The sequence below is a fragment of the Sciurus vulgaris genome (genome assembly GCF_902686455.1).
Source record: "Sciurus vulgaris genome assembly, chromosome: 8".
In the NCBI taxonomy this organism is placed as follows: Eukaryota; Metazoa; Chordata; class Mammalia; order Rodentia; family Sciuridae; genus Sciurus; species Sciurus vulgaris.
Window position 1 is genome coordinate 117,569,700 of NC_136468.1, and position 12,459 is coordinate 117,582,158.

Here is a 12,459-nt window from a genome sequence, read left to right on the forward strand (position 1 = left end):
GACGCCGCCGGAGCCGGAGTCAGGGGGCAGGGCCTGGCCCCGGGGCGGGGCGTCGGCAGGCGGGCCCCCGGTGCCAGGTGCGGTTTGGTCCTCCCCGGGAGCCGTAGGCGGTGCATCTTGCTCCCGCCTGGGGCAGAGCTCCTCCCTCGCCGGAGGTGGCGGTGGGAGTCGAGGGGATATACTGCCGCACCCGCCTCCTCTTCATTTCCGCGCCCCTGGGACCATGGCTACTCTGGCGGGTAAGAAAGGGTTGCGCCGCCCCATCCCGCCGTTATCTCCGAAGCCTGGGCCCATGGAGCCTGAGGAGAACCAGCAGCCTCTCAGTGGGGTTTGGACTGACTAGATCCTTGTGGTTCCGGGGTGCTCTGGATGACTTGGGAGGTGGGCACAGCGCTCCCTGGGGACTGGAGGTCTGGGGCTCCGGCATTTGGGGGTGGGGGTTCCCGGAAGACTGAGGACTCTGAGCAGCGGGCGGGTTGGGCAGCTTCCTGCGATGCGAGGTCCGCGGGAGGAAGGGATTCTGGTTTTGCTAGGGGTCTAGGCAATTGATGGGAATTTGGTGGGATCAGGTCCCCAAATTAAAACTCTTTCCAAGGAAGATGAGGGGCCAGGGGTTCCCTTTTAACTGGGACTTCGTGGAATATGAGGAGGACAGGCTCTTCTAAGTTTCGGTACGGTTAGGAGATGCAGTTATCCCGGGTTCTGGGTTTTCTGTGAGAAATGGAGGAGAGTATGACTTCGCCTCCAAGACCCAAGGCTTCTCGAGGCTATCTTGGTCCCTGGAATCTTTTGGGTCCTAGAACAAGGAAATAGAGGTATGTGAACTTCACAGACTAGGGGCAGGAAGAGATTGGACCATTCTTCCTGGCTTCTCTGCTTCAGGTGGTGGGGAAAGCAAGCCCTCCGCGGTTCCAAGTCCTCACTAGAAGGAAGTGGCCAGACACCTCCTGGAAGGAAGAGTTGTCTAAGGGTGAAGGGTAGCATCAGAGTTGGGTTAGCTGGGCCTGCAGCCCCCCGTGTCACCTCACACATCACCCTGTAGCTTCCTGCCCTCTTTGCTTGCCCCCTGGCACCAGGAACCTGTTGCCTGTTTCCCAGCCACCTGTGTGGGTGGCCCAGCCGTAGGGTCCTTGAGGGTTAGCTTCCAAAAGCTTCCCAGTGTGCAGGAGAGAATGATGTGGGGTAGGGGGACTGGATGTCTGGCCCTGCTTCCTGGCTTTTCGACTGCGGACAGTCACTTCCTCCATCCTGAATACAAGGACCAGGCCGCCAGTGGGTCACTTCCTGACCATGGGAACATGGGATTTTTCTCCTTATTGGATAATGGGCTCTGGAGAAAGAGAACTAGGGGTGGAAATGCCTTCTGTCCCTTCCTTTAATTTTTTTTTCCTTTCTTGTTTTAGCTTCCAGAGTTCTTCAGCCCAGATAATTTCCAGTGACTTTTTTAAAACCACTGTAATGTAGGTTCCTGGTCTTGAACCTTGATTCACAGAAATTGTGAAAGATTTGAGTGCAATAATTTTTGTTGTTGTTTTGTGGTGCTGGAGATTGAATCCAGGACTTTGCTCATGCAAGACATGCTCCGCCATTGAACTACCTCCAGCCTTAGAGAGCAGTCACTACCCCACCACCAGTACTGGGGACTAAACCCAGGAATGCTCTATCACTGAGCTACACCCCCAGGCCTTTGTTTTTGTTTGTTTGTTTTTGTCTGTTTGTTTTTGTCTCACTAAATTGCTCAGACTGGCCTCCAGCTTTCAGTCCTCCTACCTCAGCCTCTCAAGTAGCTGGGATTACAGGCTTGTACCACTGCTCCTGGCTCCTAAGTACAATATCCTTTTGAGATTTCCTCTGAGTATCAAAAGCCTGTCTAGAGGCTTTATGTATCAGTTTATGTATTCTTTTATTCGTTCAAATAATATTTGTTATATATTTCTTTGGCATACATTTAGTTAAGTGCCAAGGAGTACAGGAGGAGTATGGTGGTGACCAGAAAGGTTATAGTTCTTGCTTTTATAGTGCTTCTTGTCCTAAAGGTGGACAATAAATAACAAAGGTAACAGTTGAGATAAGTGCTACAATAGTTGAGAAAAACAATTGAAATGAGTTCTATAAGAGTGCATCAGGGCCCGGAGCAGTGGCGCATGCCTGCACTCCTAGTAACTCTGAAGGCTGAGGCAGGAGGATGGAAAGTTCAAAGCCAACCTCAGCAATTTAGCAACACCTTATCTCAAAAAAAAAAAAAAAAAAAAAAAAAAAAATGGAGGGGGTGGGGTGACTGGATGTGACTCAGTTGTTAAGTGCCCCGGTACCAAAAAATAAATCAATTAAATAAAATAAAGTGCATCAGGGCTTAGGGGTATGAGTAGGGAAAACTTTCCCTTTAAAAAAAGCAAGTATAGGGCTGGGGAGATAGCTTAGTTGGTATAGTGCTTGCCTTGCAAGCACAAAGCCCTGGGTTCGATCCCCAGCACCACAAAAAAAAAAAAAAAAGCAAGTATATGTTGACTCCTGAGGATAAGTAGAAGTCTAAAAAAGAAAGGGCCAAGAACATTCCAGGCAGCCAGAACAGCATAAAACAACCCTTAAGTGAAAAGGCACATGATGCCTTTGAGGAGCTAGAAGAAGTCCAAAATGAATTTTTTGAGGGGAGGAACTAGGGATTAGAACCCCAGGACCGTACACACGTTAAGCAAGAATTCTACTATTGAACTACAGCCTTAAACCTAAAAGTAAACTTTTTTATGAGGAGACTAACACCCTGAAAAGACTTTTTCAAAGTTCCATAGCCAAATACATGATCAGAGTTCATATTTCCTGAAGTTCATATAACTTCAAGTTTAGTGCTTCATCTTCTCTCTATTACATAAAACTGAATAAGGTTGCTTGGGGAGTCAGAGAAGGAAGTGGGGCTTAAACTTTTACCTGTGAGTCTGTTCAAACTATGCTTCAAGACATCTTAGATTCCTCTTGTGTAACAGGAGAATCAACAACAAAGAAATCAAATATTTTCTGAGTGCCTGTGATGTCTACTAGACTGGGCTAGGCCAAGTTTTACCTCATAAATTTTAACAGATGCCTGAGCCAGGAGAGACTTCAGATAATATAGTCTCTTTGTTTTTCATTTGAAGAAACTGAAGCTCTGGAGAAAATGAACTTGTCCAGGGTCACTCAGCTAGTGGTAGAGCCATGACTGATATGTCTTCTCCAGTGCTCTTTCCAGTATTCCAGGCTGCTTGAGACCTGAAGTCTGGCATATAGTAAGGCCTTAATAAGTATTTGTGAAAATGTGTAATATGTGTGTTTTGCCTTTGAGAAATTCACTGTTGAGTTAGAATTAAAAAAAAAAAAAGACAACTCAAGACAATCTATTATAAGGCCTGTTTGTAATAACATTATTGAAATTTGAAAGTGATGGAGAATTCTGTTCATACATTTATTCCACAAATATTGAGTACCTACCATGTGCCAAAACTTTACATAAAAGTTTTGTATATAAAAGGCCCTGGGAGATACAGCTGGGAACAATCCAGTCCCTTATGGAATGTGTGTTCTGGTGAGGAAAGTAGGTAGTTACAGGGAATATGTTTGACTATTATTTTTTTACAGTAGTGGAGATTGAACCCAGGGGTTCTGTACCACTGAACCATACCCCCACCCCTTTTTATTTATTTTTAAGACAGGCTCTCATTAAGTTACTGAGGCTGGCCTTGAATTTGGAATTTTCCTGCCTAGGCCTCCTGAGTAGGTTGGATTACAAGGCATGCGCCACCACACCCCGCCTTATGCTGACAATTTTTAAGAATCGCAAGGTGTCCAGGGTGGCTCAAGTTTTAGTCAAGGAATAGTTCTTTATTTTTCTTCCTTTCCTTCCTTCTTCATTTCCCTCCCTAGCCTCCCGGTGCCTCATGTATGCTAAGCACATACTATACCTCCAACCCTACGGATTTGAGAAATCAAATAGGCTTTAAAAAGTAGAAGGGATGATAACTTAGTAAAGAAGCTGTAAGAGTAGGATGAAAGGTAGGCAAGTTTCAGCCTCCTCATAAGGGATGTTGAATTGATATATGTGGTAGAGTCAAGGATTAGGAGTTGGGGAAGTCATAGGAAATAGAAGGTAAGGCTGAGAGGGTGGGTGAAGTCACACTGTGGAGGGTTTATTGCCAGGCTGAGGGTTGTATAATTTTCCAGTCTGCATTAGACACCATAGGTTTAGTCAGGAAGCCATGATGTGGGCCCAGGGCACCAATCTAGAAATGGATACTGTGGACCCTCAGGTACATTGTTAGTGGTAGCAGTGAAGAAGAAGGCACTGACCAGTAGGAGATACCCCATGATGTAGACAGGGCAGGGTAACTTGGATGGCCCTGTATGGGATGGAGGGACCATAATATGATCCAAGAGAACTCTAAAAGTTTCAAAGCTCAAAGGACTGTATTAGGCTTTCCATATTCATGGTTGATTTTCTGTATCTTCTGGAGATTGAGCTAATTCCAAGCCGAGGGCTGGCTTCTGATCTGGGAAGAAACCTGGAGAGGGCTAGGGTTAAGGGACATACTAGGGAGAAGTGGGGCCCATCCCTAGGCATTACTTTGGCATTTCAGTGAGCGGACCTAAGGCCATAGCAATCTTATGCAAGTCCATCTTTTTTCTTACCTTTGACCTTTCTTATACAGGTATTACTCTTTTACCTATCAATTTACGTCCAATAGTGGCTAGAACATGAAACCATTGCCTACTTCTATTAAAGTATTTCTTGAATCTCACACCTTGTGAGATCTTTCTGCCTTTAATTTGTTTAATCAGAAAAGAAAGTTTAATCTGTAAAGACATAGACTTTGAAGTCTAACATTACTAATCCTTATCTCTTGGGATCTTTATGTCCAATTAATTCATACTTGAATAGTGCTTAAAATAGTGTCTGGCACATAGTAAGGATTCAAAGTAGTTTTTAATCATGGACAACAGGTAGAGAAATGCTACATGAGAATGTATGAATTGAGCAACTAGTTCCCTGATAAACAGATTCTTTGCAGGCCTTCTCCCTGATAAGAAAATGCCTACTCATTCATAGCAGAGTCTGCTTATGGTTAGAAGTGGGAGCCTGAAAGACACAGGAACCATGTCTCATTTGTCTCTCCAAAGTATGTACTATGATTATAGAGTTTGTCCTTCTCCTGGAACCTCTCTGACTAGTCATTTCTCTTCATGTCCTTGTCCCTCAAACCTGATAAATGTTCTCCAGAACCCCAGTAGTTCTAGGCCTAGCCCATACCTTGCACATGTACACACAGAAGAAGGATGTCATGCTCGGTGCAGTGGTGCATGCCTGCTATCCCAGCAACTCAGGAGGCTGAGACTGGAGGATCATAAATTTGAGGGCAGCCTCGACAACTTAGCGAGACCCTGTCTCAAAATCAAAAATAAAAAGGATGAGAATGTAGCTCAATGGTAAAGTACCCCTGGGTTCAATCCCCAGTACCACACACACACACACACACACACACACACACACACACACACACAAAGACTGCTGAATTTGTTTTGAAAATATTCCCTTTAGATTTCAGAAATTAGTCTGTTCAGCTTAGTCTTTTCCCTGGCTAACCTCCTAGATATACATGCAAAGAAGGAAGAGAAATAATTCACAGATTGGTCCAACCAAATCCCAAGCATTGCAGGGGGTATTTTCACATCTATTACATTATTTCTTTTTAATTTGCTTTGATAATCCCATAAGGTAGGTATTATCATCTTTAAGATTAGGAGACAAGTTCAGAGAGGGTACATGAATTATCCAAGGCAAAGGAAATAGATTTTATACCCAGCTCTTAACTCCAGTTCTTTCACTTGACCTGCACAATCTTTTTCTAATAAAGAGTTAGGGAAAGAAGAAAATAGATAAACTAAGGAGTTAAAGGAAGAAGAAAACAGCAAGAATGAAACTTCCTGAGATGCCCCTGTTTGTGCCTTAACCTGAAAAATGAGAGACTTCTGGTTTGGTGTCACAGACTCAAGAGCTACAAAGAACTATTTGATCCCTCCTTTTGCAAAAAAACAAAAACAAAAAGCTAAGTTCCAGTAAACTTCAGAAACTCCTTTAAAAGTCATCTAATCATTTTTCCTGAGATACTCCCTTTGGTAATATTTGGTAAACTAGTGAGGACGAAAACCTAGAGGAACATTAATCATTACTGTTAGCCTTTTTGGTGGTCACTTGATTAAAATGTGATCTTTTTCTTTTGGCTGTTCTCCAGAGCTGCTGCCCTACCCTTCTTTTTCCTGTTTTGTCCTGAAACAAGTGGGATTTATACACCTGACCTGCCAGTTCTCAGGGGGCCCAGCAGTTACCATATTTGTTGTTTTATGCTCTACTGAACTGACTGGGTTTTGTTCCTGGTTCTCATTGTCTGGTGAAACATGAGAAGCTTCAAAGAATTTTCACAAATGAAAGGATAGGATCTGTATGTGTTGGTTCAGGCTAGGTATTAGGGGTCTTCTGAGCTCAGTGCTTGGGAATTTCTTACTACTTTGAAGTCTGAAAAGGACTAGTTTGCAAGGACTAGCGTAGACCAAGATAAAGGTGAGTGTTAAGCACTGGTTGTGAGCTGGGGCACCAAGCTGACCCTTCCATCAAATTGCTGTGTAGTCTTCAACAAGTCTCAGCTTGTCCGAGGTTATACAGGATAATAAAAACACAACTGACTATGGATCTGAGTTCCTGCAGGACCAACTTTCACTAGCTTTGTGAAGGTTAAGCAACTTTCTTCTCCAAGCCCATTTTTCTTTTCAAAAAACAATGAAAGACTATATTAGATTAGATTTAAAAAAATTTTTTTTTTAGTTTTGTAGTGCTGGGGATCAACTCCAGGGCTTAGGGATGCTAAACTACACTAAATGCACTAAACACCCAGCCCCAAGTTTAGATTATTTTAGAGGTTCTTCATCCTTACTTACCATCCTGTCATACTTGTGCCTACCCCAGTTCAGAGAGTTTGAGGTTCGCATTGCCAATTATTGAGAGAGAAAGGAGTACATATGAAGTGAACATATTTTATACCAAGATTCAAAAGACCCTGAAGGTAAAAACCTTTTAGTGAACTATTTGTTTCAGTTCTTTCTTGTTTGTGTTGCACACTTAGCTTTTTTTCTTCTTCTTCTGGTACTAGGGATTGAACCCAGGGGCATTCTGCACTGAGCTAAATCCCCAGCCCCCCCCCTTTTTTTTTTCTTTCTTTTCTTTTTTTCTTTCTCTCTTTTTTTTTTTTTTTTTTTTTAAAACAAAGTCCCAGTTCTTCAGGGTCCTGCTCAATTGCTCAGGCCGGCCTCAAACTTGGGATCCTCCTGCCTCAGCCTCCCAGTTGCTGGTATTACAGTATATGTCACGGTGCCTGGCTTTCCCACTTCTTAAAAGCAACACATTCTAATAAATGGAGGAACAACTTTTTGTTTATTAAACACCTAATAAAGATTCCTTATTGTTGGAGACTGCTGTGGATATTTAATTAGGCTCCCTTTCTTGACTCTGACAGTCAGTAACTGTTGATACGGCTGCAATTATAAGAGGTAAATCCTTGAGCTGGGGTTGTGGTTCAGTGGTAGAGCGCTTGCCTAGCATGTGTGAGACACTGGGTTCGATCCTCAGCACCACATAAAAATAAATAAATAAAATAAGGGTATCGTGTCCCTCTACAACTAAAAAAAATATTTAAAAAAAGAGGTAAATACTATAGAGGGAGAAGGTGAACAACTTGGTACAATGGGTACTTTCCTAGAGGAAGAACTTCCTGGAAAGACTGAATTCTGGATTGGTCTTTCACTGGACTTCACAGAAACCCCTAAGACTGTTGTATTCTCTTACATTTCCTAGAATAGAGATTATAAGATAAATCAGGATTATTAACTTTCAGGATTGTAAGGGAGCTCAAGAAGCCAAGAGTATTGTATTTGTTTGTTTGTATTTGAAGGGCATTTCTTGAAGAAGGTCTGGGCTAAGGAGTCTGAGGGTTCTGGGTGAATATCCTTGCCCAGGTACTTTGTAATAGAAAAGCAATGTGAATGCATAATACAGAAACAAGACAAGTTTGTCCACTCATAGGTGGTCATCCTGGGAGCCACAACATTTACTCTAGTGGCATCATCCCTGCTGACATTTGGAGCTTATCTTTATTTTGTTTTGGTACTGGGGATTTAACCCAGGAGTACCTAACCACTGAGCCACATCCCCAACCCTTTTTAAAAATATTTTATTTAGAGACAGAGTCTTGCTAAATTGCTGAGGCTGGCTTTGAACTTGCAATCCTCTTGACTTAGCCTCCCAAGTTACTGGGATTACAGGCATGCCCCACTGTGCCTGATTGGAGCTTATCTCTGGAAATTAATTCTTTTGTTGTTCTTTGTTTTTGAGACAGGGTTTCCCTATATGGCCCAGGTTTGTCTCAAGTGATCTTCCTGCCTCAGCCTCCTGCCTGCTAGAAACTGCAGGTGCTGTCTACTGTTTCTGACTGGAAATTATTTTAATAGCTTGCAGTTGTATCTGTCCTTTCAGTTGGATTTGCCTCCAGAGTGTTTACTCTGCCTCAGCTCTACCTTAGACCCTAGAGATAAGATGATGATGAAGTAGCAATTCTTGCCCCTTAGGGCTGAGAGTGAGGGAGACAGGGAGAAAAGCTGAGCAAGGGGTATTGAAAGAGACAGAAAAATACAGAGTGAACTGTACCTTATTTCACTATATAATCATCATAGATTTTATGCCAATTTTTTTTTTTTCAAAAAAGTGGAACATGACCATTATGTGAAGCTTTTTCTTAAAAAAAAAAAAAAAAAAGTAGCTGGGACACAGTGGCACATACCTATAGTCCCCATGACTTAGAGACTGAGGCAGGAGGATGGCAAGTTCAAGGTCAGCCTCAGCAACCTAGTGATACCCTGTCTCAAAATAAAAGGACTCCTGGGTTCAAGCCACAGTACTCAAAAAAAAAAAAAAAAAATTGTGCCAGTTTTACTTACAAATTAGTTGTTACTAAACTGTGATGTAAGATTAGGATGCACGGAATACTCGTGAATATGCATTAAAATTGAAGAGTCCAAACTGATGCACATCACTTCTTCATGATAGTTTAGCAAACAATTTTCCAGTCTGAAAAAACTGGATTTGTTACTGATTTATTGAAATATTACACTTGAGAAAATTTACTGCAGTATTGTGAAGTATACTTACACATTTAATTTACTATTCGGTGCTCAAAGATTCTACACTACTATCATTAGTTTCATTATCTGACAGTACCATCCTCACTAATGTGTTTACCATTAGTATACTGCAGCGCTCTAAACCACGTGAGTTGGCTTATAGTGACAATGAGAATTCTAGGCTCACTGCAGTGCTTGAGAAGACAAATGTGCATCCATATGCCACTGATGAATACATTGCTGCTCTGTTTAGCTTTTTGTTGTTGTGGTTGTTATCAGAGATTGATCCCAGGGGCTCTTAACCACTGAGCCACATCCTCAGCCCTTTTTATTTTTTGAGATGGCCTCACTAAGTTGCTTAGGGCATCACTTAGTTGCTGAGGCTGGCTTTGAACTTGTGATTCTCCTGCCTTAGCCTCCTGAGTCACTGGGATTATAGGTGTGCACCACCACACCTAGCTTGTTTAGCTTTTAAGCAGCGTGATGTACAGAATTATACTATGCAACAAGTATGTGATAAAAGGTTATAAACCAATTTTTAGACTGAAAAAGGTATAACAATAATGCAGTGAAATACAGTAATTAAAGAACAAACAAGCCAGGTACTGTGCACAGACCTGTAATTCCAATGACTCAGGAGGCTAAGGCAAGAGAATCCCAAGTTTGAGACTAGCCTCAGCAATTTAATGAGACCCTTTCTCAAAATAGGGGCTGGGGTAGAGCACCCCTGGGTTCAATTCCCAGCACCCACCCCTGACACACAAAAGAACAAATGATATAACACAGGTATAGACAAAATGGGACAAACACTGCCTGCCTTTGAGAGACAATCAAAGAAGAAGCTTAATTAAGGGAAGAGATGGGGAAAGTACGCTAAACATAATGAATAATTTGAGGTATCAATGTCAGGGTGCAAGAACACAAATGTATGTGGCAGTAATACAAAACAGATGAAATATAACTAGAGCATTCCTTTGTAAGGGATGATGGGAAATCAAGGTTTGTGGGGGTCACCTTGTAAAAGCTATTCACTCCTTTAAGGATCACAGTAGACCAGGGCCCAGACTTGGTTCCCATACTACTTTCAAGGTAACAATAGCCAACTTTATTGATGTGTGAGGAGGTTTTTGTTTCTGCCTCATGGCCTTTGCACATACCCTTCCAATGTTGTCCTTCCCTTCCCCTTTTTTGCCCAGTTAATTCATATTCATCTTTTAGAACTCAGTTTGGAAATTAGTTCTTCAAGGAATATTTTGCCTCAACTCTGTTTTCCTAGTTATGAAATTGATATCTCCTTCATACCACTTGCCCCAATTATAGTTATATTATTGTTTAATATTTGCCATGTGTCTAATCTCTCTCTTGTTTGCTGCTCTTTCCCCAACACACTGTTAGACACAGTTGACATACAGTAAATATTTGCTGAAAGAATGGCTGAAGCATGCCCATTGAATTTAGCAATAAGCGGTCACTGTTGACCTTGGTGAGACAGCTTCAGAGAAATGGTGGGGGTGGAAACCAGATTGCAGTAGATTGTGTAGTAAGTGGGAAATGAGGAAATGAGGGCATTGATGTGTAGACAAGTTTTTGTAGGTGTGGCTATGAAGAGGATAAGCAAAGATGGTAGCTAAAAGAGAAAATGTGGTCCAAAATTGTTTTTGATGGGAAAGACTTGAGTTTATTTGAATGATAAAAAGGAGCCAGTGAAAAATGGGGTAGTGGTGGAGACAACTGAAAGTTTGCATCTTCTAAGAGGTGAGATAGGATAGAATTCAGTAGTGCCAAGCTAAACAGTCCAACCTTTATTCTATGGACATTGGGGAGTCTGACCTGGAACTGAGATAGCTTGGCATCTGAGTGAGCCAGCTAATATTGTGCAGCAGACAAGGAAAAGCAGCCAAAGATCTGCAGTAGGGCCAGGGCAAGGGACAGGGAAGGACTAGAGAGACGTTTGGAAGGTGGAACCAGGTGACTATGAGATGGGGTCCTGATTTTGTATCCCTCGTGCTTAACACAGAACAGGTACTAAAATAAAGTGTTGATTGAATGGTTTTTAGGTTTCTCAGGACTGGAGAAAACAGGGCAATCTCTAGAGGGTGTGACAATAACAAGCTACTTTGAATATCCTCATAGTGGAAAGTCCTGTTCCTCTTTGAATTTTGGAAGTAGTCAGAAGTTATTCAGAGCCAAAATGTTGAGTTGTTGAGTAAGTGGGTGGTCAGCTTAAACACTATCCTGTTTGGTTGAAAATTCAAAAACAAGAAACAAGGTGTGGCTCCAAGATAATGAGATTGCTGGGGATGGGATAAGACATGCTCATAAACTGACCCTAAAAGTCTTTCCATGTAAGGTTCTAAAAATGTTTCAAGAAGGTGCTTCAGAACTTAGAAGACTCATTTGGATGTATGTGTTTATTAAAAACTCACAGCCACATGTGGTAGCTCACCCTGGTAATCCCAGGCACTTGGGAGGCTGAGGCAGGAGGATGTAGCTCAGTGGTAAATCACCCCTAGGTTCAATCCCCAGTACAAACAAAAGAGAAAGAAAGAAAGAAACAGCCCTCTCACAGTGGCTAGGGGCATAGGATACTAGTAGACCACTTGCCTAGTGTGTATGAATCCCTGACTTCAGTCCCCAGAACTATGCTCATGTGCACGTGTACACACACATCCCTCTAGCTAATTAATCATTTTGCCCAGTGTCTAATCTGACCTGAGCCTGATTCAAATGAGTCTTTCAGATTTTCTACCCTGGATTTTTGAAAACGATGGTGTACTCTGTGACCGCTGCCATTCTGCCACTCAGAAAGCAAAAAGGCCCCTCTTAAGAGTTACAGTTTTAGATCTAGAAGAAGGATTGGTGGCATATATATGTCCCATCACTAAGAAACTAACGGAAAGGAGTGGATTTTTAAATTTGTCAACTTGTTTAACTGCTCTGGGGTTACAAAGAAGACAACTGTTTGTATACTGGCTGCCCCCAAATGGTGTTGAGCAGTCTTAGAGTGCCCTAAAGCTATACTTTGTCTGTTCATGCCCCCTGTGCCAGTGAAACAGGGTTCAGTGACTGTCATTGTACCTACGGCAGTCTGGAGTTACCCAACAAGAACAAAGCTGCATACAAAGTGCACAAGAGAGTCTTGTAACACCCTTGTCCCTCTTTCTAGGGCCAAGTCAGGTACCACAGCTTGATCTCAGCTGCCCACTTTATTTTAAAAACTTAGCATCTGAGCTCTACCAAGAGTATTGTGTTTTGTTTGAGGTACCT

At 42.4% G+C, this 12,459-nt stretch overlaps 1 protein-coding gene across 2 annotated transcripts in view; it reads left to right on the forward strand.

The window, feature by feature from the left end:
• Positions 1-12,459, forward strand: part of LIMK2 (LIM domain kinase 2) — a 72,796-nt gene continuing 60,337 nt past the window's right edge. Inside the window, exon 1 of one of the 2 annotated variants that reach the window (XM_079149707.1) lies at positions 1-239. In XM_079149707.1, coding sequence (XP_079005833.1) covers positions 224-239 — 16 coding nt within the window. In that variant the 5' untranslated portion in view covers positions 1-223. The remainder of the gene's footprint in view (positions 240-12,459) is intronic. The other variant, XM_079149710.1, reaches the window with a different exon arrangement.